The sequence below is a fragment of the Danio rerio genome, chromosome 4, assembly GCF_049306965.1.
Source record: "Danio rerio strain Tuebingen ecotype United States chromosome 4, GRCz12tu, whole genome shotgun sequence".
Taxonomy (NCBI): Eukaryota; Metazoa; Chordata; class Actinopteri; order Cypriniformes; family Danionidae; genus Danio; species Danio rerio.
In genome coordinates, this window is record NC_133179.1 from 37,991,850 (window position 1) to 38,016,097 (window position 24,248).

At 35.9% G+C, this 24,248-nt stretch overlaps 3 protein-coding genes across 4 annotated transcripts in view; 1 reads left to right on the forward strand and 2 right to left on the reverse strand.

Annotated features, from left to right (window-relative positions):
- Positions 1 to 24,248, reverse strand: part of LOC137491248 (uncharacterized) — a 697,259-nt gene that overhangs the window by 473,936 nt on the left and 199,075 nt on the right. The window lies entirely within an intron of this gene.
- LOC108182277 (uncharacterized) overlaps positions 1 to 24,248 on the reverse strand; it is a 257,835-nt gene that overhangs the window by 57,883 nt on the left and 175,704 nt on the right. The window lies entirely within an intron of this gene.
- Positions 5,062 to 14,914, forward strand: LOC137491123 (uncharacterized). Of its 2 annotated transcripts, XR_012402267.1 has the most exons (4): positions 5,062 to 5,121; positions 5,561 to 5,709; positions 11,679 to 12,553; positions 12,669 to 13,568. XR_012402267.1 is itself a non-coding variant. In XM_073947989.1 (3 exons), exons 2-3 carry the CDS (start codon positions 5,619 to 5,621, stop codon positions 12,389 to 12,391), a joined length of 804 nt encoding a protein of 267 aa, XP_073804090.1. In that variant the 5' UTR covers positions 5,062 to 5,121; positions 5,561 to 5,618; the 3' UTR covers positions 12,392 to 14,914. The 2 variants fall into 2 exon arrangements, 1 of the variants encoding a protein (XP_073804090.1); XM_073947989.1 differs by having other exon boundaries at positions 11,679 to 14,914.

The following is a 24,248-nucleotide window of genomic DNA, read 5'->3' on the forward strand; positions in this document are numbered from 1 at the left end:
GCCTTAAATTCCAGAGCAAAATCCTAACTAGTGTCCTCACTACAGAGGGCTGAACACTCAGACAGTGATGAAGTTAATGAGACAATTAAGTGTCTAATTAAAGGAGGATTGAGAATTATTGATGAACAACTGTTAACAGGCAGAATCACTTAAGGAAAGAAAAACACAAACTAAAACCAAAGATGAAATCAACTGAGAAAAAAAAACTCTAAATAAAATAATAATCAATAAAAATAAAACAAATTACACAATAAAAAATGTTATTTTTCAACATCTTTAAAAAAAACTCATCAAATAAACAACTTATCATGGAGCTTCACCTATTACTGACCTTTGACTTTATTTCTGTCATGTGAACAAAAGCTCTTAATGAAATTTCTGTTGTTTATTTAAAGTCACCATGATGAAGGACAGAGTCTGCTTTAGTCAGGCTCTTCAACTTCTTACTGTAAATGTCTTTTTTTTTTGACTGCATTAGTTAGTGTTAATTACACTAGTTATTAGGGATGTAACGCTATCAGAATTTCACGGTACGGTAATACCTCGGTATGAATGTCACGGTACGGTATTTATTGAATCATTTACAGGAAAAAAAAAACTTTTGAAAATACTCCAAAAAAGTGCCAAAAGTGTCAATGACATACAAATTAGTCATCTATCTGTTAGCTTTGAAACAGGAACTTCAATTTTAATAACAAAAAATTATTAAACCATGTAAAAACAATAGTTTCAATTTAGTATTGTTGAAAACTCATCACATTCAACATTTAATCACTCACTTAGATAGAGATGGGTTTTAAGGAAAATTATCATATAATTATAATCTGGTAAAAGCTGGTATCTCTGGGCATTTACAATGTCCCCTGCAACAGAAAAAACCCCTCTCATTTGGGACTGAGGTTTCTGGGACAAGAGAGATATGACTTGGTCCATGTTGACAGCAGTGGGGTAACATTGTGCATTGTCTTTCCCCCACTTGAGAAGACAAACCATGAGTGAGATAGAGGTCTCTTTGCGGTACAAGTCAATGTCTGCATCAATATGAACAGTGTGCTGTGTTTCTGCAGTCCCCATGACTGTTATTAGTCGTATTCCCCAACTTGCAGGCACGTGCACACATAGGGCTCAACCTGTGCAGTGCACATGCCCTTTTTAGTCTTGGATAGAAAGTGCCCTTCCAAAATGATCAAAAGTGCCCCCCGCGACGCGACACAACCTCCGTCCAGTCCAGCCCTTCAGTAGGCGCGCGATAACACCTCTCTTGAGTATGCGCGCTCAACCCCCCCTCGGCGCTTTTTCAATACGCGCGCCACAACACAGCTGATCAGAACGCGCGCGACAGCACCGCTATTCAGCACGCGCGCGGCGACAACACCCGCTTTAGGTTCGATCATTTCCATCTTTTTTTCATCTCCGCTACTAGCAGCACACTCCATTTCCGCATTACTGGATCTGTAGCGACAACAGACCGCAAAGGATTATGGCCACGCCGGGGCTGATGGGAAATGAAGTTTCAGCTACCTCCCGTTTGCTTCATTCGCCTGAGCGAATTTTCTCAGAAGACCTATAGTTTTACCGAGTCATGCGACTTCGGTAATATCGAAAAAAATTAATATTGCTGTATGACGGTATTTACAATACCGTTACATCCCTACTAGTTATACATATAGCATGGAAAGCCAAAAGAAAATTAAGTGTCAGTCTGAAGAGATTATTTATGATATCATAGCCATCCTTTCCTGCTTGTTTTATAATTCAGTATCATATTGTGTGAGGAATGAATAAAATACATAATGAAACCACAGAAGCTCCAATAATTAATGACTTTATAACAGGTTTAAAAACACGATTTACAATAAGAATGTTTGATCTACAGCAGAACTGAAAAACACCCAAACATCAACAATTAGTCTTTGAATCTCAATGATGGTGAGAAACGAAAAAAAAAAAATCAATTAAAAAAACACTACTGAAATATCACCTCCCAAAAACAACACAAAATAAAGGAAAAGAGATTGTAAGAACATAAAGCTGCATAATTTATTCATGCTGCAATGCATGCTGGGAGCTTTGTACTATGCTGGCACCCAGCATGCATTGTGGCATGAACTATGCAGCTTCTTTTTTTTAGCAACCACGGTTGAGGTTCATATCCTGATTCTTGATGCCTGTGTGTCATAAAGAGCTTGACTGTTTAGTGCATGACACTCTAATTATTAATTGCATCCTAATTGTTTGTTGAATCTTCTATGAAGAGCAGCAGACTGCCAGTAGTATTGTCCAATGCTGTTTAATACAACTATATTTGCATATTTTTTTGAATCAACTTGGGTACCTGAAACTTTATCTATAACAATTAAGCATAAACAGTATAGTTTCTCTTGATCTTTCTAGCTCTAACTGATGAGTTTAAGAAACACAGTTATAACTGTCAGAGAAACTTTAGGATGTAAGAGTAAAGCTTCAAGAGCTCAAATAAGCAGCCTCTGATCTCTATGATGGTGAGGTCAAATGAAATATTTTTAATAAAAAAATATAAACCTCTGTTCACTGTCAAATATTCTTACAGAAAATCAGTGAAGCTGCTTATACTATTATTTAATGGAGTTGTTTAATCCTCTGTTTTAATGCAGTTGGTTTGGTGTGAGGCTGTGTCTGTAGTTTTATTTTTTTCCTTCAATTTCTTATTCCTTCAGTGATTGTGCTTGTTAACAGCAGGTGTTCAACAGCAGGTGTCTGAATTCACTTATTTGTGGTCATTCACTCTGTCTAGTGGACTAAACTAATTGACCAATTTAAGGGCCAGGTGAATGAGGGTGTGGCGAGATCAGACACTCTGATTAGTTTCTTAAAAACAGGGGTTTTCTACAAAGGTAGATACATGTTACTCTGAATGACAAGGAGGCAAATCAGCTTCTAACGCCGAGAGGGTTATTTTACCTTTATCTAACTCTAGAATTTTAACACTTTACTCTGAATTACCACAACACTTGAAATTTAACACCAATGAATTTGCTGTGCAGACTGGAACACTTCTTGAAACCCATGTAGATTTAAAAAAGACTGCAGTTTAATAAATACAACCTTTTCTAATGCTCTGTAAAGAACTGAAAGTTTTGATGTACAGTGCACCCGGAAAGTTTTCATAGCGATTTAACTTTCCCACATTTTTTTTATGTTACAGCCTTATTCCAGAATAAATTAAATATGTTTATTTCCTCAAATTCTACACACAATACCCCATAATGACAATGTGAAAAATATATATTTTTGAAATTGTTGCAAATTTATAAAAAAATAAATAAATAAAATTAAAATCACATGGCCTACTCTGGCCCCACATCAGATAACAACTTTTTAGAGATGCTTTCATAATTGAGAAAGCACTATACATACAATGTTCCTGTGAGCTTTAAAACGTTTTTGCAAGCCAGGTTTCTTTACCATTGTAATAAAAATATTCAATTGTAATAGTTTTTAGTTTTAAACCATTCAAGTTGCATTAGATGAAAGAGAAGCTAATTCGAAATAGAGCACAGATTTCTGTGCGCATCACACGTCTCAGTGCACATTACCAAAACGCACTTCTCTTTTATATCATTTCATGCAGTTGTAGCCTAATTGATACAACAGAAAGTCTTAAAGAAGGCAAACAGTTCAGCATCACTGAGTAGGATATTTGGCAGATGCATTTAGGCCCGCTTAAACATTATAGCCTATTTCTGATATAAAGAACAAATAGTCACCTTAGAATTATAAGGTTCTATCTGCGTTTTGAATGATTTTGAGATATTGAGCTTCAAAGTTTTTGCAAGCCATATAAGCAAACAATATGTGTGTATCAGTTCTCTTTCATACATTAACATGACAGATAAAGGGTTCTCTAAATGTAAATTATCAAAGTTCTCTTAAATGTGCAAATTGGAACAAAAAAAAATTAAAAGTAAAAAAAAACAGTAAATGCAGATAGAACCTCATTCTGAAAAGTCATTTTCAGCTTGGGATTATAAGGTTCTAGCGGGCAAATCATTCATTAAAGCATTATTTTCAAGAAATATAAAAAAAATATATAAGTTGGTGTTTTAACAATATGTTGATGCTTAAGAAAAAAAATTGGTTTCTATAACATTTCATGTTTTAGGATGAATAATTTTTCTTGTTTGTTACGATCCTTGATGGCAATTTATCTAGGGTATTAAAAGGAGTAACATAAAGATGACCAAAGCATAAACTGATGTTTAAGAATGGCAAGAGAAAACACCAAACAACAAATTAGCACAGCAAAAGATTTATTGCTCCCACATTATTTACAATATTTACAAACAATAAGATAAAGTTAAAAGGAACCAAGACAAATAGAAGAGGGAACTGAAGTTTGCGCATTCAAATCAAAGAAATAAATATAACAAAAACATGTTATCTTGTTTTCCACCATCATGTTCAACTTTTATGATTATTCATAACCTTAGCAAAATATCTTGTGTGATTTCTTAATTAACCAATAAGGGCCAGTTAATATTGATTAAAAGTCAACTTTATTAGGAAATCAATGTTTTGTCTATTATTATAAATGGACTATATCGGTTATAAATTTATAATCTATAAGTTTGGGTTGGTAAAGGAACACATGACTTTCTGAAAATAAACATTTTAAAATCACACTGCAATGTAATCATACTTTGAATTTGTCCATAACAGGGTTGACACAATTTGAGGTTTGTTTGCAGTTTTTCTGCTTGTAGATTGTTTGTAAAAAGTGAGCTTGACCAATATTAATTTCTTACAGCCTACGGTCTAATTAATACAAAAACAACTATGTGGTTATATTGAAAATGTCGATGTCTCAAAGGCACTTTATGGTGATAATGACCCTAAAAACTTTTTTTTTTTTCAAAGTTGTCTTAAAAGTGTTTAGTTTAAAGGTTTTTATTAACTTCAAATACTAAATATCTGTGTCTGTGTGTGTGTGAGAGAGTGTAAAGTTGAAAACGAGGGAGAAATGTATCAATAAGTCATGACTGCAACAGTGGCAAAAAAGCGAAATGAAAAGACTTTTATTTTGGCGTGACGTGTGACGTCATAAGGCTGCGCCGCCCATGCGCTGGATTCAACTGTAGAAAGGTTTGTGTTTTAAAACGTTTACATAAATATAAAGCGATTGATTAAAGTTTCAAGTTTTCATCTGATGCAAAATTATGTACCTGCTGTTGACAATATTATTTTGACCCTTTATACAACGAAGTACTATTTTACTCACAGCAATGAGGACTATTGTTTGAATAAGTTTACAGAAACTTGTGTAAAAAGTGTTTTAATGAAGATTTAATTCATTAAATAACAATGTCATTCCATTCTAAGTATACATCACTATATATAAGAATTGTGTACTAGTTTTAATCAGCTCATTTGTGGCTATTGTTTCTTGCTTGGACTTACCTGATTTCTGTTTGTTAATTACTCTCATACAAAGAAACTGTTGAAGAGAAGTTATTTTGTTTCTGTTTATTGTTTTGTTCATTTTAAACGGAACATTTTTATTGTTTTGTTCATTTTAAACAAGATTAAGTGTCCAAACTCAGAGAAAAACTGCTGCTGAAGCGACTGATCTCCACACTGTTATGAAGATGGCGTTTATTAAAGAGGAGAGTGAAGATGTGAAGATTGAAGAAACATTCACAGTCAAACAGGAAGATCCACAGGAACAAACAGGTTGGTTTTCATTCTCATAGATCAACTCAGTCATTTGATCCTCATTCAGATATATTTTAATAATAAGAATACTAAATTAATCCATCTTGCAGCTCTGAGTGTGCTGCCTAGTTCTCCTAAATGCACATAAACACTCATTAAAAGACAGGAACGAGTTTCTTTCGTCACTTGTTCTCATGTCTTTTGTCATTATTTTATATATTATTAGTCTCCCATTTTCTCTACCTGCTTAAGGTTATTGCTTTTCTTGTTCTCCTACTGTTTGTTGCATCCTTGAGCACTGGCACTATCACTATATAAAATAAGTAAAAACATTCATTCATTCATTTTCTATTCTGCTTAGTCTCTTTATTAATCCGGTTCTCCACAGTGGAATGGACTGCCAACTTATCCAGCACATGTTTTACGCAGTGAATGCCCTTCCAGCTGCAACCCATCTCTGCGAAACATCCAAACACACTCATACACTACAGACAATTTAGCCTACCCAATTCACCTGTAGCACATGTCTTTGGACAGTGGGGGTAACCCACGTGAATGCAACATGCAAACTCCACAGAGAAAAGCCAATTGACCCAGCCGAGGCTCGAATCAGCGACCTTCTTGCTGTGAGGCGACAGCACTACCTACTGCGCCACTGTGTCATCTTAAATAAAAACAATAAATTAAAAAAGTTTACCTGAGGAGACGATATTTGACCTACAGTATTCCCATAGAAGATATCTGCTATTACGGTGATTGAGTTGGCTTTGTACTTTCCATTTGCATACGTCATGTTGATCACAATTCCCTTTTTTCAGCAACTTCTTTTTGGGTTTAAACTTGATTTTTGTAGTTGTTTTCTCACTGATAGTGTCTGAGTTAGAATTACATCATTATTATAATAACTAATTACCAGGGCTATTGTGTTTAAACCGGGTTTCCACCTCTGAAAGGATCTTGTGCACTCAGACACTGCTCCAAACAAATCAACGCTGTTTTTCAGCCTTCATAAAGCACATTAAACTATACCCTCAATAAAATCCATGTTAGCCATTTAGCATTGAAGCTACACTCACCAGGCAGATAGAAGCCGTGCCCATGACGCGAATCCGCATCTGCTCTGAAGTGAATTTGACACACGAATGAAGCAAGTAAACACAAATGTTCATGCGCCTATTTACACCCAAATAGCACAATTTATCCGCGCATTCCACATCTGGTATGAACACAGCATTACATTAAACTTGGTGAAAACCTGCAAAAACCCTGGTTTAAATTATGTCAAAAAAACGTGTATGCCGCCAATATTAAATATGCTGAATGAAATGGACACTAAAATAATGAATATTTATAAAACATTGTACAGTATTCATAACTATATTATGTGGGATTACAAGAGAGACAAAAAACAAATTATAGTGGAACAATAACGTTTACACACACACACTTACCGTGGTCCTGCATAAGCCACATCTCCTGTCAGTCACTCAACACATTCGTCTCATCGCTGCACCACAATTGTACTTCATGTTTGTTACCGGCTTTATTTGCTTATTAAAGTAAGCTTGTTGCAAATTCTGAGCAACATTGGGTTGCTATTGTAACTACACACACAAGAGAGTCAGGCAGTCTTGTCTTGCTTCATTTAAGATTTACCTCAGGTTTTGATTGACATGTCCGTATAATCTGACAGATCATGCTACACGCACAGGCTGTTCTGATTAGCTGTGAGTTTTGATTGATTCATTCAGGTGTATTTATGTGAAAGTGAAGTCTGACTACAATAAATATACTCATCAAGAATAAAACCACCTGTTTTTATACCCGTGTTGAATCTGCCAGGCTGTAGCTATAAAGTTAGGTCTGCTACTGGTGTTTTATAATGGGTAGGCTACTTCATTTATTTTATTATAACAATAATTTGCTGAAAATGAGGCCTTAAATGAGCAGGATTTTAAGCCTAATTTAATCTAAATGATTACAGCCACAACTATTAAAAAAATACAACTTAAAAAAATAATAAACTGGGTGGGGATTAGATACTAAGAATGCCATACTTGTATAATTTAAATTTTGATTCCTCTCGTCCAATTTCTGCATGCACATTTTTTTTCTCCTGCTACTCTGCCAGGAACTTTGCTGCTGGAGAGCACCTTCAATAATTATCAAGACATTTGTTTAGAGATGGAGCGCAAGATGTGCTCAAGTGTGGCTACGTGTGGTGAAAAATGATGGCAAAGCTAAGTGTAATTATTGTAAATAAACTAGTCGCGTGTCCAACGTGACAAAGCATCATACTTCACGAATATTGAATTAAAAGAATGGTGTGTTCGGTTCATTGAGGTTCCCGCAGGTGCAACTAACAACAGTTGTGCATTTTAGTTCAACTTTTTGAGAGAGATGTGACGCTCAGCTGAAACACGCAGGTGAGACGGCTTTACAATCTGTCATTCATAATCTTAGCTGTTGTATTGGAGTCGAAATATGAAGTAGAATGTCCTTTTAACAGTCCCGATATGTTTAATCTTTTTCTTTTGCAAATTTGATTTTAAATTCAGCTTTATTCTTTTATAAGGGCACATATGGTGAAAAATCTAGTTTTCAAGCTGTTTGGACAGACGTGCGTAGGTATGGTGCATAGACCGTCATATTGGGGTGATATAAACACACCCAGTACTTTTTTTTTTTTTTTTTTAATTTAACAACATAAAAACGGTGGACCAATAGGAGCAGTTTTCAGACCGACCGCAGCTTGACATTTGACAGCTGCATATTAACATGTCCTGGTAGTCACGTGTACAATTAAATCAACAGGACAGGACGAGAGCAAAGCAACCGGGAATAAAAGGTCTGTTCAGTTTGCTAGGATCATCAATCATAAAATGTGATCAAGAAGAGTGATTTTTACAAGTTTAAAATGTTTTAAAACAGTGCACGTGTGTAATGAATTACAGTGATTTACTTCAGCTTTACTTTATCACCACAGCCGCATGTCAGAACAGTTATGTTAAGTCTGTCTGTTGTGGCGCAGCCGAGGGAGGAGATTAAAGGTGCAGTAGGTGATCTGCCAAAATGCTAACCGCTTAGCATATTACCTTTGGACGGCGGGGAGGGACTGCGATTCAAAGACACACCCCCTGAAATCGCGAGCGCGCACCGCATCACAACAGCAGACAGACAACCCACTAGTTCAGGTCATTCGCCAGTTAGTTAGTGCCAGCGCCGTGAAGGAATTACATTTATTACTTTGCCACACTTACATGCTATTTCAGAGCGAATATTCAGAGTAACATGGTAAACAGTATAGGAAGGCTGTCATTGTTTAAAAATGACCCAATGTGAATATAAAAGCAACTTCAGCTCAATAAAGCAGTTAGGCGGAATAGCGCTCTTTACTGATGTTTTGTTGTTAAACTAAATATAAATCTACATTATAGATGCTGTCGAAGGACCTTATGAAACTGAAAATAATCACATCAATCTTTCACCGGTACATTTCAGTGGCTGAACATCACGTCTGTGCATATAAGTCATTCATAACAGAACACGCTTAGCTAACACAAGCATAACATAAGCTTAGCCTGACTAAAATAGTTTCAAAACAGAACATTACCTGTCTAACAGTAATATTCAGCCATGGTGTCTTCCTTCCTCCAGCATGCTAAAGTAACTCCAATATTGATTCAGGTTTTTAAAAGTTTCAATTCAGCTTTTGATTTCTCCCGGTCCGTCTCGTGACCGCGCGGCGGCTTTAAGAGCGAATTATACTCGCGCCTGGCTTTACAGTAATCGGCCCGAGCTCGTCTGTCCTTCGGCGCCTCCGGCTCCGACTCGGCATCGGCGAGCGGCCCGCAGCTCGCTCGCGGGCATGAGTTTGTGATGCAGATGGGCACGCGCTAATGGTGGATCTGTGTGAACAGATGCGCAGAAGTCCGAATTTACATTTGCTGACAGACAGTCTGACCTGCTAATCGGAATTAAGGGTGATGACGGTCCGACTCTATTTAATTGGATGAACATTTTTTAGTTTTATGCTTTACTTAGAATATAAAAATACAAATAAACACATTCAGATCATTTACTGTAATCATTACTATGGGACTGTAAAGAGACTTTCAAGCAGCACAACAAAAAAAAATTTCTGAAGACAATCACCTACTGCACCTTTAAGGCACGTAGAAATGGAGGGCAGTAAGGACTAGCCTTAAAGGCAGAGTACCACAAAACCGCCACCTGGTGCAAAACTGTAAAATATAGAATCTTATAAAAGGAATATTAAAAAACCTGATAGGTGTTTTAAGTTGAAACTTTACAGTTACAATCTGGAGACACAAAAGACTCATCTTAAATCTGAAATAAGGGGTAACCTAGGTGCCCTTTTAAGCACGAAAGCAGCACCTATTAATTGATGTTTTTTTTTTAATAAGATACACCTTTTGTGAATGTTTTATTTTATATGTATAGTCTTTAATGTGCTTTTTAATAATTTTATTCTTTTCAAAGCAGCACTCAAACGCAAATTTATCCTTGAGAACATGGCATGAAAGTGATGCACATGTTAGATGATTGCGTTTTTTGAGCGCGATCAATTCCTGATCCTTTGCATACATTCCTCGAAAAAACACTTGCAATCTAGACGCAGTCACTTCTTGCTTGTGTTGCCATACAATCCGTAAACTCCGCTCATTAAAATAATTTAATGAGTTTCCACTGTAAAATCGTGACAATATTTAATTATTGATCATGGGCCACAAATATTGTTATCGTGATAATTTGATTACTCGTGCAGCCCTATACCCTTTCATTATGTTCTTGGCTGTTTTTGACCCATTGACTTCCATTATAACCACATTTTTTAACCGCAAAGCCATGACACCAAATAATCATGCAATCTTGATTGTAGGTGTTTTTTTTTCCTGTTGGGAAGTGGTAAATTATGGCATTTTTACTGTTGATCGTCAGTTGGCAACAGGACAGGAAACTCAGCAAATATTCAACAAAGATGATGATTTATGACATCTATAAAGCTTGATGTGTCTACATTTGTATTAACCAATTCAAGTCAAAAACAAATAATCAACTTTTTTCATGGAATCCGTATAAAAATAAGGATTCTCCTGTATCACCTCGTTACAGCTAATGTGATCCTGCCCTCAGTGAGCACACTGTTCATATGGAAATGAACTGAGGTGAGCCAGGTAATATTGTACACGTTTCCCGAGACATGGCATAAAACGACAAGCTTTTTCATAGATGAGCATGTTGCACGAAAGAAGCACTTCGGATGATACTGGACAGCGATGAAGAATTTACTTTCTCCTCAGAGGAAGAGCGTGAATCTGATGACGAACACATACATTTTGAAGAACGTCTAGACCCAGCGGAGGATAGAGCACTTCAGTAATAAGACAGCAGTCTTTGCCCTGTTGCTTCAATACATACTTTTGCTTTTTGTTTCTCACAGCCAGTTGTTAAGTTTACACTGCTCGTCTCGACCCAGTTTCTCTTCTCGTTTCCCCTCACTGCAACAGTTCAGTCAACCCCTTTAACTCTCCTTCTCTTCCTTTATACTCTCACCCATTACCTTTTTGCCGTCCCATGAGTGGAGACCAATTAAACTATGTTGACTGTCTTCACAATCATAAATGATAAATGAATAAATATGAATAAAAAGAGGCCATTTACAGCTTTCAAATCTGTGTCTTATCAATATGACCAAATGACTTATGATCAATTATGTTAGAAACTCTGAAAACTGGACTGACACAGTTTCAATTTACTATAACTTCGGCTTTGACAAAATTTACATTGTTAAAGATACTAGATAAAGATAGATTGATTTGAATCTGCTTAAATGGGTACACGTTAATGGACCGAACAAAATATGATCTGATTTATTTTACATTTAATGTGATTCAAAATTACAGTGTGTGTAGCCAATGAGAGTTTTTAAGACTTAATGAAAACTAATGTTTTATTTATTTCAGACCTGATTGAAGAGAAAGAGGGGAGTAAAGAGGAGGAACATCATGTCAAAACTGAGGAAAAAACTCATTTACAGACTGATGGTATTTTAAAAAGGAGAGACAAGAATCGTTTCACCTGCTCTCAGTGTGGAAAGAGTTCTGCAAGCAAAAGCAGTCTTAAGATTCACATGAGGATCCACACTGGAGAGAAACCATTCACATGCACCCAGTGTGGAAAGAGTTTCAGCCTGTCATCTTCACTTTATAACCACATGAGGATCCACACTGGAGAGAAACCATTCACATGCACTCAGTGTGGAAAGAATTTCGGCTACACCTCACACTTTAATCACCATATGAGGATCCACACTGGAGAGAAACCATTCACATGCACTCAGTGTGGGAAGAGTTTCAGCTGCTCCACAAACCTTTATCAACACATGATGATCCACACTGGAGAGAAACCATTCACATGCACTCAGTGTGGGAAGAGTTTCAGCCAATCATCACACCTTAATCTACACATGCGGATCCACACTGGAGAGAAACCATTCACATGCACTCAGTGTGGGAAGAGTTTCAGCTGTTCTTCAAACCTTTATCAACACATGCGGATCCACACTGGAGAGAAACCATTCACTTGCACTCAGTGTGGGAAGAGTTTCAACCACTCATCATCCCTTAATTACCACAGGACAATCCACACTGGAAAGAAATCATTCATTTGCACTTAAGCCGCGGTCATACTGGACGTTTCTCCCCATAGACTTCCATTCATACGCACGCAAATGTGTCAGACCGGAAACGCAAGTTCGTGCATCACGTTTCGCAGTTCACTGCATTGCAAAGTTCAAGCTTGGTGAATTCTGACCTGCAAAATTCCATCACTTGACTGTGTGAGACCAATGGAAGATCAAAACATAACCTCTCTGGACAGAAATTTAAAATATGGACCAATCGCTCACCTTTTTAATGTCTAATCATCTTGTTTAATTCCTCCCCTTTTCGCAGCACCATACAACTCTAGTGTGACCGCAGCTTTGGTGTGGGATGAGTTTCAGCCGAGCAGCAAACCTTAATGAACACATGAAGATCCACACATGTGTGAACGAGTATATGTGCTTGAGTGAGAAGACGTTTAGGTAACACTTTCTTTTACAACCCGCAAAGAACGGCGTAAGTACAGTGAAATAACGGTATACATTTCTGTACATATTGTATAAGTTTAATGAACGTATGTGTAGGTATTAGGGAACAAACTGTAATGCTTGGGTATTAAGAGGGTAACAACCAGATATTCAACACGAAAATTACCACACAAGTACAGTGAAATAACGGTGTAATTTTCTGTATGTACAGTTTAAGTATAAATAACATGTGTGAATATAAAGGAAACAAACTGTAATGCTAGGGCAATAAGGGACAAAAAGTACTGTGTAAGTATATTGAATTTACGGTGTACTTCTCTCTAAATTGCAAAGGAACAAACCATAATGTTTGGGTAAGAAGGTGGTAACAATAAGATATTCAACACGCAAAGAACCAAAATCATCAAAGTTAAATTTACTCGGTTCATAGACTATTTGGTCCCTCTCTAAAATAAGCAAAATTTACTCAGCAGCAGAGTTAATGGGGTTAATTAAGTGATGATTGAGCACTGATGATGAACACATGCTGTTAATAAGCAGAAACAGAGAAACACAAAACTACATTTACCTTCAGTCACAGCCGTATATAAAATAAACTAATTAAAACACATCAAATCTCTCAAAATCTCGGCAGAGCATTATTAAGCAACTCCACAAACAGCAGCTTTACTTATTAACATGTGTGGCCTTATTTCTGCCACACTACAAAATTACATATAGTGATAAAATTAAGAAGTAACTAAGTCATATTTTTAACAACATCAAAAAAAAAAAACAAAAAAAAATTTTTTTTTGTTTAATCTGTCACCATTGAGGAGAACAGTAGCTGCTTTACTTGGACTCTGACTCGATTGCTAATGTTAGTCTCTCTTTGCTTGCCAAATAGTGTATTGAGGCAAGCATTGTATAAAGAGAGCAATTGTGCTCTGGATAATTGAGTCTGTGGTGGTTTAGTCACTGGTCAAATCAGTAAAATTGGTTTTAACCTATTAAGTTTAAATAATGTTGTATCACAAAAGAAGCTCTGTATTAAGAAAATAGAGCTCACCAATCCTTTTATCAGATCATAAAACACATTGAACATCTGAAATACTGAAAACCCACAGACATAAAGAATCAAGAGTATGCTTCTCAACTATGGTGAGTTTTTTTTTTTTTTTTCCCTACTGTGCATGCTGGGAACTATGGTCGTATGATTGTCTTAACATGCACTGCAGCCAAAAATAAATAAAACTCTAACCACTGTTGAGATAGATACGCTGATTATTGATGTCTGTGTCTCTTGATTGATTCTGATGCTCAATGTGTTTCAAAAAAAAAATAATAAAACCGGTTAGGTCCATTCTCCTGATAAACACTGAATTTTGTTTCTTATGTGCTAAACCATCTTTTAAACTTAATCTCTTATACAGTTACTCATGTCAAGAGTAAGAATCAATACAGGATCAGTTGATCACATTTGCTCTCATTATACTTGTCCTAGCAAGCAAAGAAAAATTAACACTAGAAATCGAGTCCAAGTAAATCAACCACTTTGCTCCACAATGGTGACATCAGGGGGAAAAAAAAACATTTTTTTTTTTTTTTTTTTTTTGTAAAATGTAAAAAACTAAGACAGTTAATTCTCAATAAATCTCATATGGACTTTTGTGAACATCTGACAGAAATAAAGTCAATCAGGTAAGCAATGAGCAAACAGCAGGTGTTCATCATCAGTGCTCAATCATCACTTAATTAACCCCATCATTGTCTCATTAACTTTAACTGCTGCTCAGTAATTTTTGCTCAATTTAGAGAGGGATCAAATATTCTCTGAACTGAGTAAATTTTACTCTGAGGATTTTGCTGTGTAAGTATACTGATTTTACGATGTTCTTTTCTTCAAGTATTGTATACATATAAAGAATTATGCAAGGGTGGTGACAACCTAATGCAACCTGTAAATGTAGATGCACCTGCGTAAGTACATTAGTACTCTTATTCAGTGCTTGGGTTTTATATGGGAAGTTTAATGAATAAAAGGTTTACAACTTGTTAAATTATGAACCATTATTGTATACTGTATGTATTTTAAATCTGCAATTCAATATAAAAATATATTTCCACACACTACTTACATTATGAATGTTTACTCGTCGATCTCACCATTTCCATCAATGTCTGGCAATGGGCCATCAATGGGCACTACTGTATTGCTTCTGGATGTAAAAATGATTTCTACAGTGTCAAAGCTAAGGGCAAATTAGTTAATTTTCATAAACTGCTGCCTAAACGCAGAACAACACTGCTTCACTGGCTAGCGGCGATAAAAAGGAAAAACCCTCCAATGGGCCCAGAGGCACAAGTATGCAGTGATCATTTTTTGGAGGAAGATTACACTGAGAAGATCTTTGAGTCAGAAAAATTAGTCAGTCGTCGCACCAACAGACTGAGACCTGAAGCTGCACCATCGTTGGTTTTTAATTTCTCAGGCTATAATGTGAGTTTAACGGACCTCTTAACTTTCTCTGTCAAAAGTGACACATCAGTCTGTTGAAGGGAAAGGGCTCTAAAACGTGCTAGCCAGGTAATGAAGAGACCAGTAAGTCCATAAAAACTGTATTTAACAATTGTACAAGTACCTTTCTCCCAATGAGATCACAGGTACTAACGTTAGCTTCAGATGGCTCTACTTATGAGTGACAACTTTCATAATTAATTGCCGTCTTTTAAAACAAATACGTGCGGAGCTGGCCTTGGACACGGCGTAATATTAGAAAGAGGGAGAAACCACACAAGCAGACCTCTTTTAGGTCGAGTACCGGACCTAGTTGAAACACTTGGAGGTGTGTCAAAAAGCAGTGGGGCGGCACTGGCCTCCTGTAACTAATCACTGGAATAAGAACAGAATTAAATGTGAGGTGAAATAAAGGGGAAAAAAGACGGGTTATTGTCTATAAGGAATGCAATTAGTGCTTTTGAACCACAAATGCTGGTCTTGCTCTAGATATGGGGTACACGACCACGACTTCATGCATTGCATTAATAGTCGTTATATATACTCAAAACAATTCTTTGCCCACATTTTACTACTATAAAGACATACATCAGACTCCAGAATGTGTCCACCAGAGGAGTGCTCTTGACAATATAATCTCCGAGTCCTAGGTCATCAAAACAAATAGCCGCAACCCTTAAGTAGACGAACATTCTCGCCAAAAAAATCTCAAAAATAGGCTATGTGGTCCGGCTCAACAGTCCAGTCGAGTTTATTAACAAATTTGACATTCGCTCCAGCTGGCAGAGTGATTAAACCCCGATGAAGAGGCTGATCAGTGCTGATTAGGATATTGCATATTAGCCAATTAGATTCGATAACTAAAAATAAATAAATATATATATATATATATATATATATATATATAATTAGAAGGATAGTAGATTACTGGCCTATACCCCTTTGCCCACCACAAATGATGTCAGTAAACTTCATGTAATGGACTGTGTTGCTCCAAACTCTTAATCTAAGGCCCCGTTTACACTAGTGCGCTTTAGTTTTAAAACGGCTTTTTAGAATGAAAACGATCCGCGTCCACACTAGCGTTTCACCCAGCATTTCTGAACAGCTCTCTGTCTACATTAAAATGGTGAAAACGCATATCACGTGACCACACACAGACACACACTCTGGCATGCGCTGCAGCGTGCCTTGAGCTCATACTCATATGAGAGCTGTGCACGTAGGGCTGTTCATCAAGGAACTCCTGCTGGATCTAATCATACTATATTTGTTAAACGTGATATATAATTAATTTTGTTGTCCATATCTAACAAAATATTCCCCGACTTTGGTATTTTGAATATATTATCTATATAAGTTAGGTTAATATATTAATTAATGTAATCGCGGACACCGATTCTGCACAATTGATGGATTGCTTGGCTTTTTTTCTCTATTGTATAAACTTATTGTACGTTATACTTTTAAAATGGCCATTATTAGTATGCTTAGGATTTGCTCATGGAACGTTAATGGGATACATACACCTGTGAAGAGGAAATCAGTGCTCACATTTCTTAGGTAGGAGAACGTTGATAAAGCCCTCCTTCAAGAAACTCACCTTGATGATAAAGAACATCTTAAGTTGCAACAGTTAGGTTTTAGTCAAGTTTTTTTTTTCTTCATTTACATCAAGGAGCCGAGGAGTGGCCATCCTATTCAAAAAGTCTTTACCATTTAGATTGGTAAATTGTATTAAAGATAAAAATGGACGTTATTTGATTGTGAAGGGTATGTTGCAGGGGGAAGAAATTGCTATTATGAATGTATATTTTCCCCCTGGCCATCAATGTGATTTTTTAACAAGATTTTTTAACCCACTTATGGAAAAATTTCCTTCAGGCTTAGCTCCCTCATTTCAGGAAAAATTCATTAATTCCTTATGTGAAGATTTAGACTATGTGGATGTGTGGGGGGCACAGCATCCTGCTGATAAAGAATTTACTTTCTACTCGAAACAACATAGTAGCCACACAAGAATAGATTATTTTCTTGTGCCTAAAGGGATACTACAATTTATAGATAACAGCAGCATCGGTAATATTATAATATCAGATCATGCTGCTCTTTTCCTACAATTAAGGTTACGGAGCTCTATAAATCAAACTAGGTATTGGAGATTTAACCCTTTAATTCTCAAAGATAGTGATTTTTGTTCTTATTTTATGTCCGAATTCCAGTCATTTTTTACTATAAATTCTTCTTCTACAGAAGATAAATCTTTGCTATGGGAAACGATTAAGGCATTTTAAAGGGGTCTTATAATTTCTTTTACAGCTAGTAAGAGGCGGAGACAAACAGAACAAAAGGACATTCTAGATGCAAAACTTAGGCGGGCAGAGGGGGATTATGTCCAGAATCCTAGACCAAATAAATTAAAAGAAATTACTGCCTTACGCTCTGCGTTAGAGTCATTGCATATAAGGTCTGCTGAGAGGAAAGTTAGATTTGCTAAGCAAAGGTTCTATGAACATGGTGATAAGCCAGGGAAATACCTTGCTTATCTTACTAAGAAAAAAGCAGATTCTCAGTTGGTGTCTTCTATCAAGGATGATCCGGGGCATCCATCCTCTGATGTTACACTCATCAATAATACATTTGCTAACTTTTTTGAAACCCTGTATAAATCAGAATCCCCATGTAATTCATTAGAACTTATGGATGTATTTTTTTCTAAAATTAAATTACCCTCTATAGCTGAACATCAGAAAATCACTCTTGATGGTCCTATTACAAGGGGGAGGAGGTGTTAACAGCAATCAGGAACCTACAAACTGGGAAAGCTCCTGGTCCAGATGGATTGAGTAAGGAATTTTACACAGAGTTTCAAAACATTTTAGTGGATCCTCTTTTAGAAATGTTCAATCATTCCTTAGAGAATGGTATTCTCCCCCCTTCTTTACGGGTAGCTAATATCTCTCTGTTACTTAAAAAAGGAAAACAACCAGAGGACTGTGCCTCTTATAGGCCAATATCTTTATTAAATTGTGACTTAAAAATTCTTGTTAAAATCTTTGCTACAAGGCTTGAAGTATTACTACCTCAACTTATAAAAGAAGATCAAACAGGTTTCATTAAAGGACGTAGCTCTGGTAACAGTATTCGCAGATTATTAAATATTATTCAACTTTCACATCAGCAGAAGATGGAGAGTCTTGTCATTTCAATGGATGCAGAAAAAGCATTTGATCGAGTTGAGTGGCCTTATTTGTTCCTCACACTATCTAAATTCGGTCTGGGTAACAATTTCATTAGTTGGATCAAATTGTTATATACTGGCCCTCTTGCTGCAGTAATAACTAATGGTCTGCGTTCCTCTAGTTTTGAGATCAGTAGAGGAACTCGACAAGGCTGCCCATTGTCTCCGCTTCTTTTTGCTTTAGTAATAGAACCTCTTGCTGAATCAATTAGGTCAGATTTAGGCATACATGGCTTAACTATAGCTGATAACCAGCATAAGATTAATCTCTATGCTGATGATGTTCTTGTTTTCTTATCAAAACCAGAAATATCTATAATTAATCTTATTAATGTTATTAAAGAGTTTAGTGCCTTTTCAGGCTATAGGATTAATTTTAGTAAATCTGAAGCAATGCCTTTAGGTAGTCTAAAAACTATCCCGTCAAGTTCAGTTTCTTTTCCATTTAAGTGGTCTCCACTAGGCTTTGTGTATCTAGGAATACAAATAACCCCTAAATTTGACCAAATGTTTCAAATCAAATTTTACCCCTCTTTTTAATCGGATTAAACTTGATCTAGATAGATGGAATACTCTTCCTCTATCCTGGCTGGGGCGAATTGCTCTTTTGAAAATGAACATTCTTCCAAGATTGTTATATCCGATTCAGATGATCCCAGTAATTTTTTTGCAGAAAACTTTTAATGATCTGGACAGATGTTTTAGTTATTTTATATGGGCTGGTAAAAGACCTCGCATTAGGTTTAATACATTGCGTCTACCGGAGGATATGGGTGGTCTTGGTCTTCCGGATATTAGAAGATATCAACTGGGTGCCCATTTACGTTACATAAATACTTGGATTTCAGAAGACCCAGCTTCATTGTGGCTGGATATAGAGTCTTCCCAATCACAGGTTCCCCTTCGCAATTTGCTCTTTCTCAAAAGAATGAAGACTGTTAGAGTAGCTTCCACAAACCCTATAACTTTAAATTCTGTCAAGGCTTGGCATTCGGTTAGACGACTAGATGGTAAGTCATGTTTAACATCAATTTATACTCCAATTTGTAATAATCTAGATTTTCCCCCAGGTATTAGTGATTCACGTTTTCAACAGTGGGATCATAAGGGACTTTCTAAACTAGAAGATCTCTTTGATAATAATGTTCTCATGTCTTTTAGTCAGATTTCACAAAAATATTCTCTGGATGGACGAGACTTTTTCCGCTATTTACAAATAAGAAATTATATTCAAAAAGATACAACACTTCTTACTAATTCAAGTTCTTCAGAAATTGAAAAGCAGCTATTTAAGATGCACTTGATCAAATCTATAAGTTCATTTTATAGTCTGTTATCGGAGTATGCTAATACATCTACTCATTTTCTTAAAATAATCTGGGAAAAGGAACTTAATATTCAAGTAACAGATGAAGATTGGAATATAGTTTGGAAAAAAGCAAAGAATTTGAGCATATGTAATAAAGTTAGAGCTATCCAACTTAAGATTCTTCATAGAGCTCATATTTCTCCTCTCCAGCGTAGTAAATTTAGAGCTGATTTCTCTCCACTCTGTCCCAAGTGCAAGACAGAAATGGGTAACCTTACCCACTGTTTCTGGTTTTGTAACAAAATACAGAGGTTCTGGTTGGGGGTTTCCGAAGAAGTGAGTAAGGTTTTGGGTGTTTCTGTGGTTCCTGATCCAGCATCTTTTTTGTTAGGAATGTCCCCTCCTGTAAGTCTTGATAAGTACAAAATGAGGCTTTTCAATTTCCTTCTTTTTAATGCAAGAAAATGTATACTTTTAAAATGGATCTCGGATACGGCTCCCTCTGTTAGGATGTGGCACCGAACTATTCTTGAATATGTGTCGTTAGATTATCTGACCTGTATTGTACATAACAAAATTGGAGTTTTTCATAAAATCTGGGAACCTTTCCTGGCATATATTGATTTTGATATTGCTTCAATCCTGACAAGAGGATTTAATTAAGAATGTCATGGTTGGTTTTATTGATTGTTTCACACTTACTATTAATACTTCAATATTCTTTAAATTTTCCAGACCTACTGAACTCCCATGTATGTACATAGGCACCTGTAAAGCCCTATTTTTGTTTGTGAGCTGAACTGTACCTTTTTGTTTTTGTTTTCGTTTTGTTTTGTTTTTTTTGTTATTTGTTTAACTGTTGTTGTCATTGAATCATCATTATTTTGCAAGGATGTCATTTTATTTATTTATTATTATTTGTTTATATGTATATAAAAGCAAAAACTTAATAAAAATATATATACAAAAAAAAAAGCACATTTTAATTCAATTTCTGGGTGTCTAAAAATAGCACAATTGAGTACACTTAGATGGTATTAAGTTTTTCTTTACATATACTTAATAATATCTTTTAGTACATTAAGTACAAAATTAGTGTATGAAAATAGAGCACTTATAGTACATTACTGAAAAGTGTACTAAGTATACTTAAATAAGTGTATTTTAGTGCACTTTTTTTTCACCTGGGACTAACATCTGTATTCAACTGAGTTAGTTCCTCTGACTAATCCTCTGAGAACAGTTCTTCAAGGGACAGTTCTGAACACTCGCTCATGTCTTGACTCGACCCCGTTACATTTTCTTCTTTGTCAGCTAATGCGTTTGTGCTTTTTTGACAAATACAACATCAATGACCCTCTGACCGTGAAATTTGACTTTTACAGATGCTGACCCATCTCCAAGCAGCACTGCAACAAGTGCATCTGGGTCAGGGGTGCTCTTGTTAGGAATATTTAACAATTTTCTCATTAGAAAATCATCGATCACAAAATTATTCATTATGCCACATTTTTCCTCAATTGTAATATTGCCTCTTAAAGCGGCAACAATTCTCGATGTGTGACAGCAGGCATCACACTGGTGACACCTGGTCACCGATGTTTCCAGATTTACCTTTAATAAGGCATGTCGTATTGGGCAGAAATATTCCATCTTTACATCAGCTGTTACAATGATGCCCTCCTTCGTCTCAAAGTTCTGTCTTATCTTTATCTTTATGTCTGATCTCCATTGAATTGTCAGCACAAACTGCAATACTACTTTGTGCTGTAGTTGACAGACACTTACAGCCGCCAAATTTCCGCACTGACACATTAGTGAGGGTGTACCATTTTGCAACATTAAGTACTTCCCCACCCCATACAGTCAGGGACATGCTGTATGTCCCATCGGCAACCTTATAAGACCTGGTCATCATTTTTTGACTACTGCGGGTGTATGCATCTCTGGCTTCATTTAACTGCAGCACCTTGAATTTGATGTTCACCTAAAACAGAAAAACACAACATACTTTTGTGACACAAAACAAAAATTTATAAAGCAACAACATAACCTTACACTAATATCACATTTAAATCATACAATTAATATTACACTACCTACAAATGCAGCAATACGTATAATGAAAGTAGTGTTAGTTTTAAAAATGAAATTTTCAATAAAATCTATTTAAAATTGTAAAATTAGGCACTCGATTATAATTGCAGCAGTACAAAATAAATAAATTACTATTCACACACTCAAGCTAAACTCTAAAATTTAGCACAGCACTCTTATCTACTACACTGTAAACCCAAATATGGGTTTACAGTAACGATGTAACTCGTTGCCTCAAAATTTTTAAGTTCATGAACTTAAAAAAAATAAGTTTTCAAAACAAATATTTTGATTACATGCTACTTAGACCTTTTCATTACAGTTAAATTAAAACTTGTTATGAAACCAACCTAAATATTTTAAGTTACAGTAACTTAAAATTTTGCTAACCTATTCTCATGGCATTAATATTGACATTACATGAAAAAAATAAGTACACAAAGAACCATTTTAAGTTGAATCAACTCAATATTTATTATTGTCTTTGTCTTTTTGTTTTAAGTACCAGTAACTTGTATTATACAAGTAGAATAACATTTAAAAAACAATAATCAAAACTAAATTTGACACTGCAGTGCTAATTTAAAAGGATAAAACCTGAAAAGCAGATTTAAGACCACACCTCTGACATTAAAAATTCACGAACCTGCATGTACTTTTACAAAAACATGAACTATTTTGAACCATTTAAAACTAAATTACCTATATGGTTACAAAGTACTAGGGTTGGGCATCTAAGCTATAATGCCGATCCAATACCCATCTCGATACAAAGAATACGATCCGATATATTAGCGATACATTTGTGACATATTGCGATGCAACACGATACGATTCACACCCATATCACGATACAATGCGATAATTCAGCACTAGCTAATTAGTTCAAGTTTGTGAGATGATGTGTAAGAGGATGCTGTGCCATTGAATGAGTTTGATTATTTATTAACCAAGCAAAACCAAGACTTTTTTTACACACTGGCTTTTCTCTCAGAGCCAGAGTGTCAGTTTACAGTTGAGAGCAATTTTAGAACATATAGCACATATTATTTAAGTATTTTCAAGATAAAAAGAATGAATAAGTGCAATATATATTAAATTATATATATTTGCACTCTTTCAACATAAAGGTTTAGCATTGCACAACAAGAATTGTGATTTAACTTTTCAACTATGAAAACAAGTTTTACAAAGATATATTGTGCCACTGAATATTCAAAACTTAAGGTTGTGAACTAGCAGTGTTATGCTGCTTTGAAACATCACTGTCACTGTAAACAACAGGCTAATAAAAATATAACAAACCAGCAATCTTCTTGCTGTGAGGTGGTCAAACTACCCACTGTGCCACCCATTATTTTTTATCATTATTATTATTAATATTATTATTATTATTATTATTAAATAAAAATTAACAGGAGGAGGTGTTTAAAACCTTCGTTCTCCGTGACACTAGGCTGAATATCTTTGCAGATGAACAATGCAATAACATCCGTTATTGGCGTAGAGCGCACAAAACTGTTGCGCATGGAAAAAAACTTGCAATGCTTTTCTCACCACTTTTGAAGCTGGTAGCTACAGTTGAAGCAGTGCGGAAGCCGGGGATGCAGGAACACTGGAAGATGCTTTCACAACAACACCGTGGTGCCGCTTCAAGTGAGATTTCAGATTAGTCGTACTGCCCACTTATTTTACAGATGCGCGGCACATTTTGCAAATTGCATCTGTCCTGTCATGTCGTCCATCCTTAAATCCATAATGTTGCCATACTTTAGATTTAAAACTCAGTGGGGAATAAAATGTTTGTTTTGCTTCTCGCGCTTTTTGAGGGCGCTCCACTAGCTTCATCCGCACACCTGATACACTGAGTTGTAGTGTAAGTGTACACATCCGCAAATCCGTTGCTAAGGCATACTTTATGTAGGTCGATTAAATTATGCGCCAAAAACAGGTTGATAACTCTTGTTAATAAATAAAAAATACATTCTATATTAAAAATATAAGCTGTATCTTGGAAAAACCGATGCATCTTGCAAAAACCGATACATCTCGATTTGCTTCCAAAATTTCATTCATCCTGTGCTGCTCTACCGATGCACTCGCATCGTGAACGCGCATGACAGCGTATCGATACATATCTGTTAATCTCCCCATCCCTACAAAGACCACACCTCTGACATTAAAAATTCACAAACCTGCATGAACTTTTACAAAAACATGAACCATTTAAAACTAAATTACCTATATGGTTACAAAGTACTACCCAGCTGTACTTAACAACTCTTAAAAACAAGAGCTG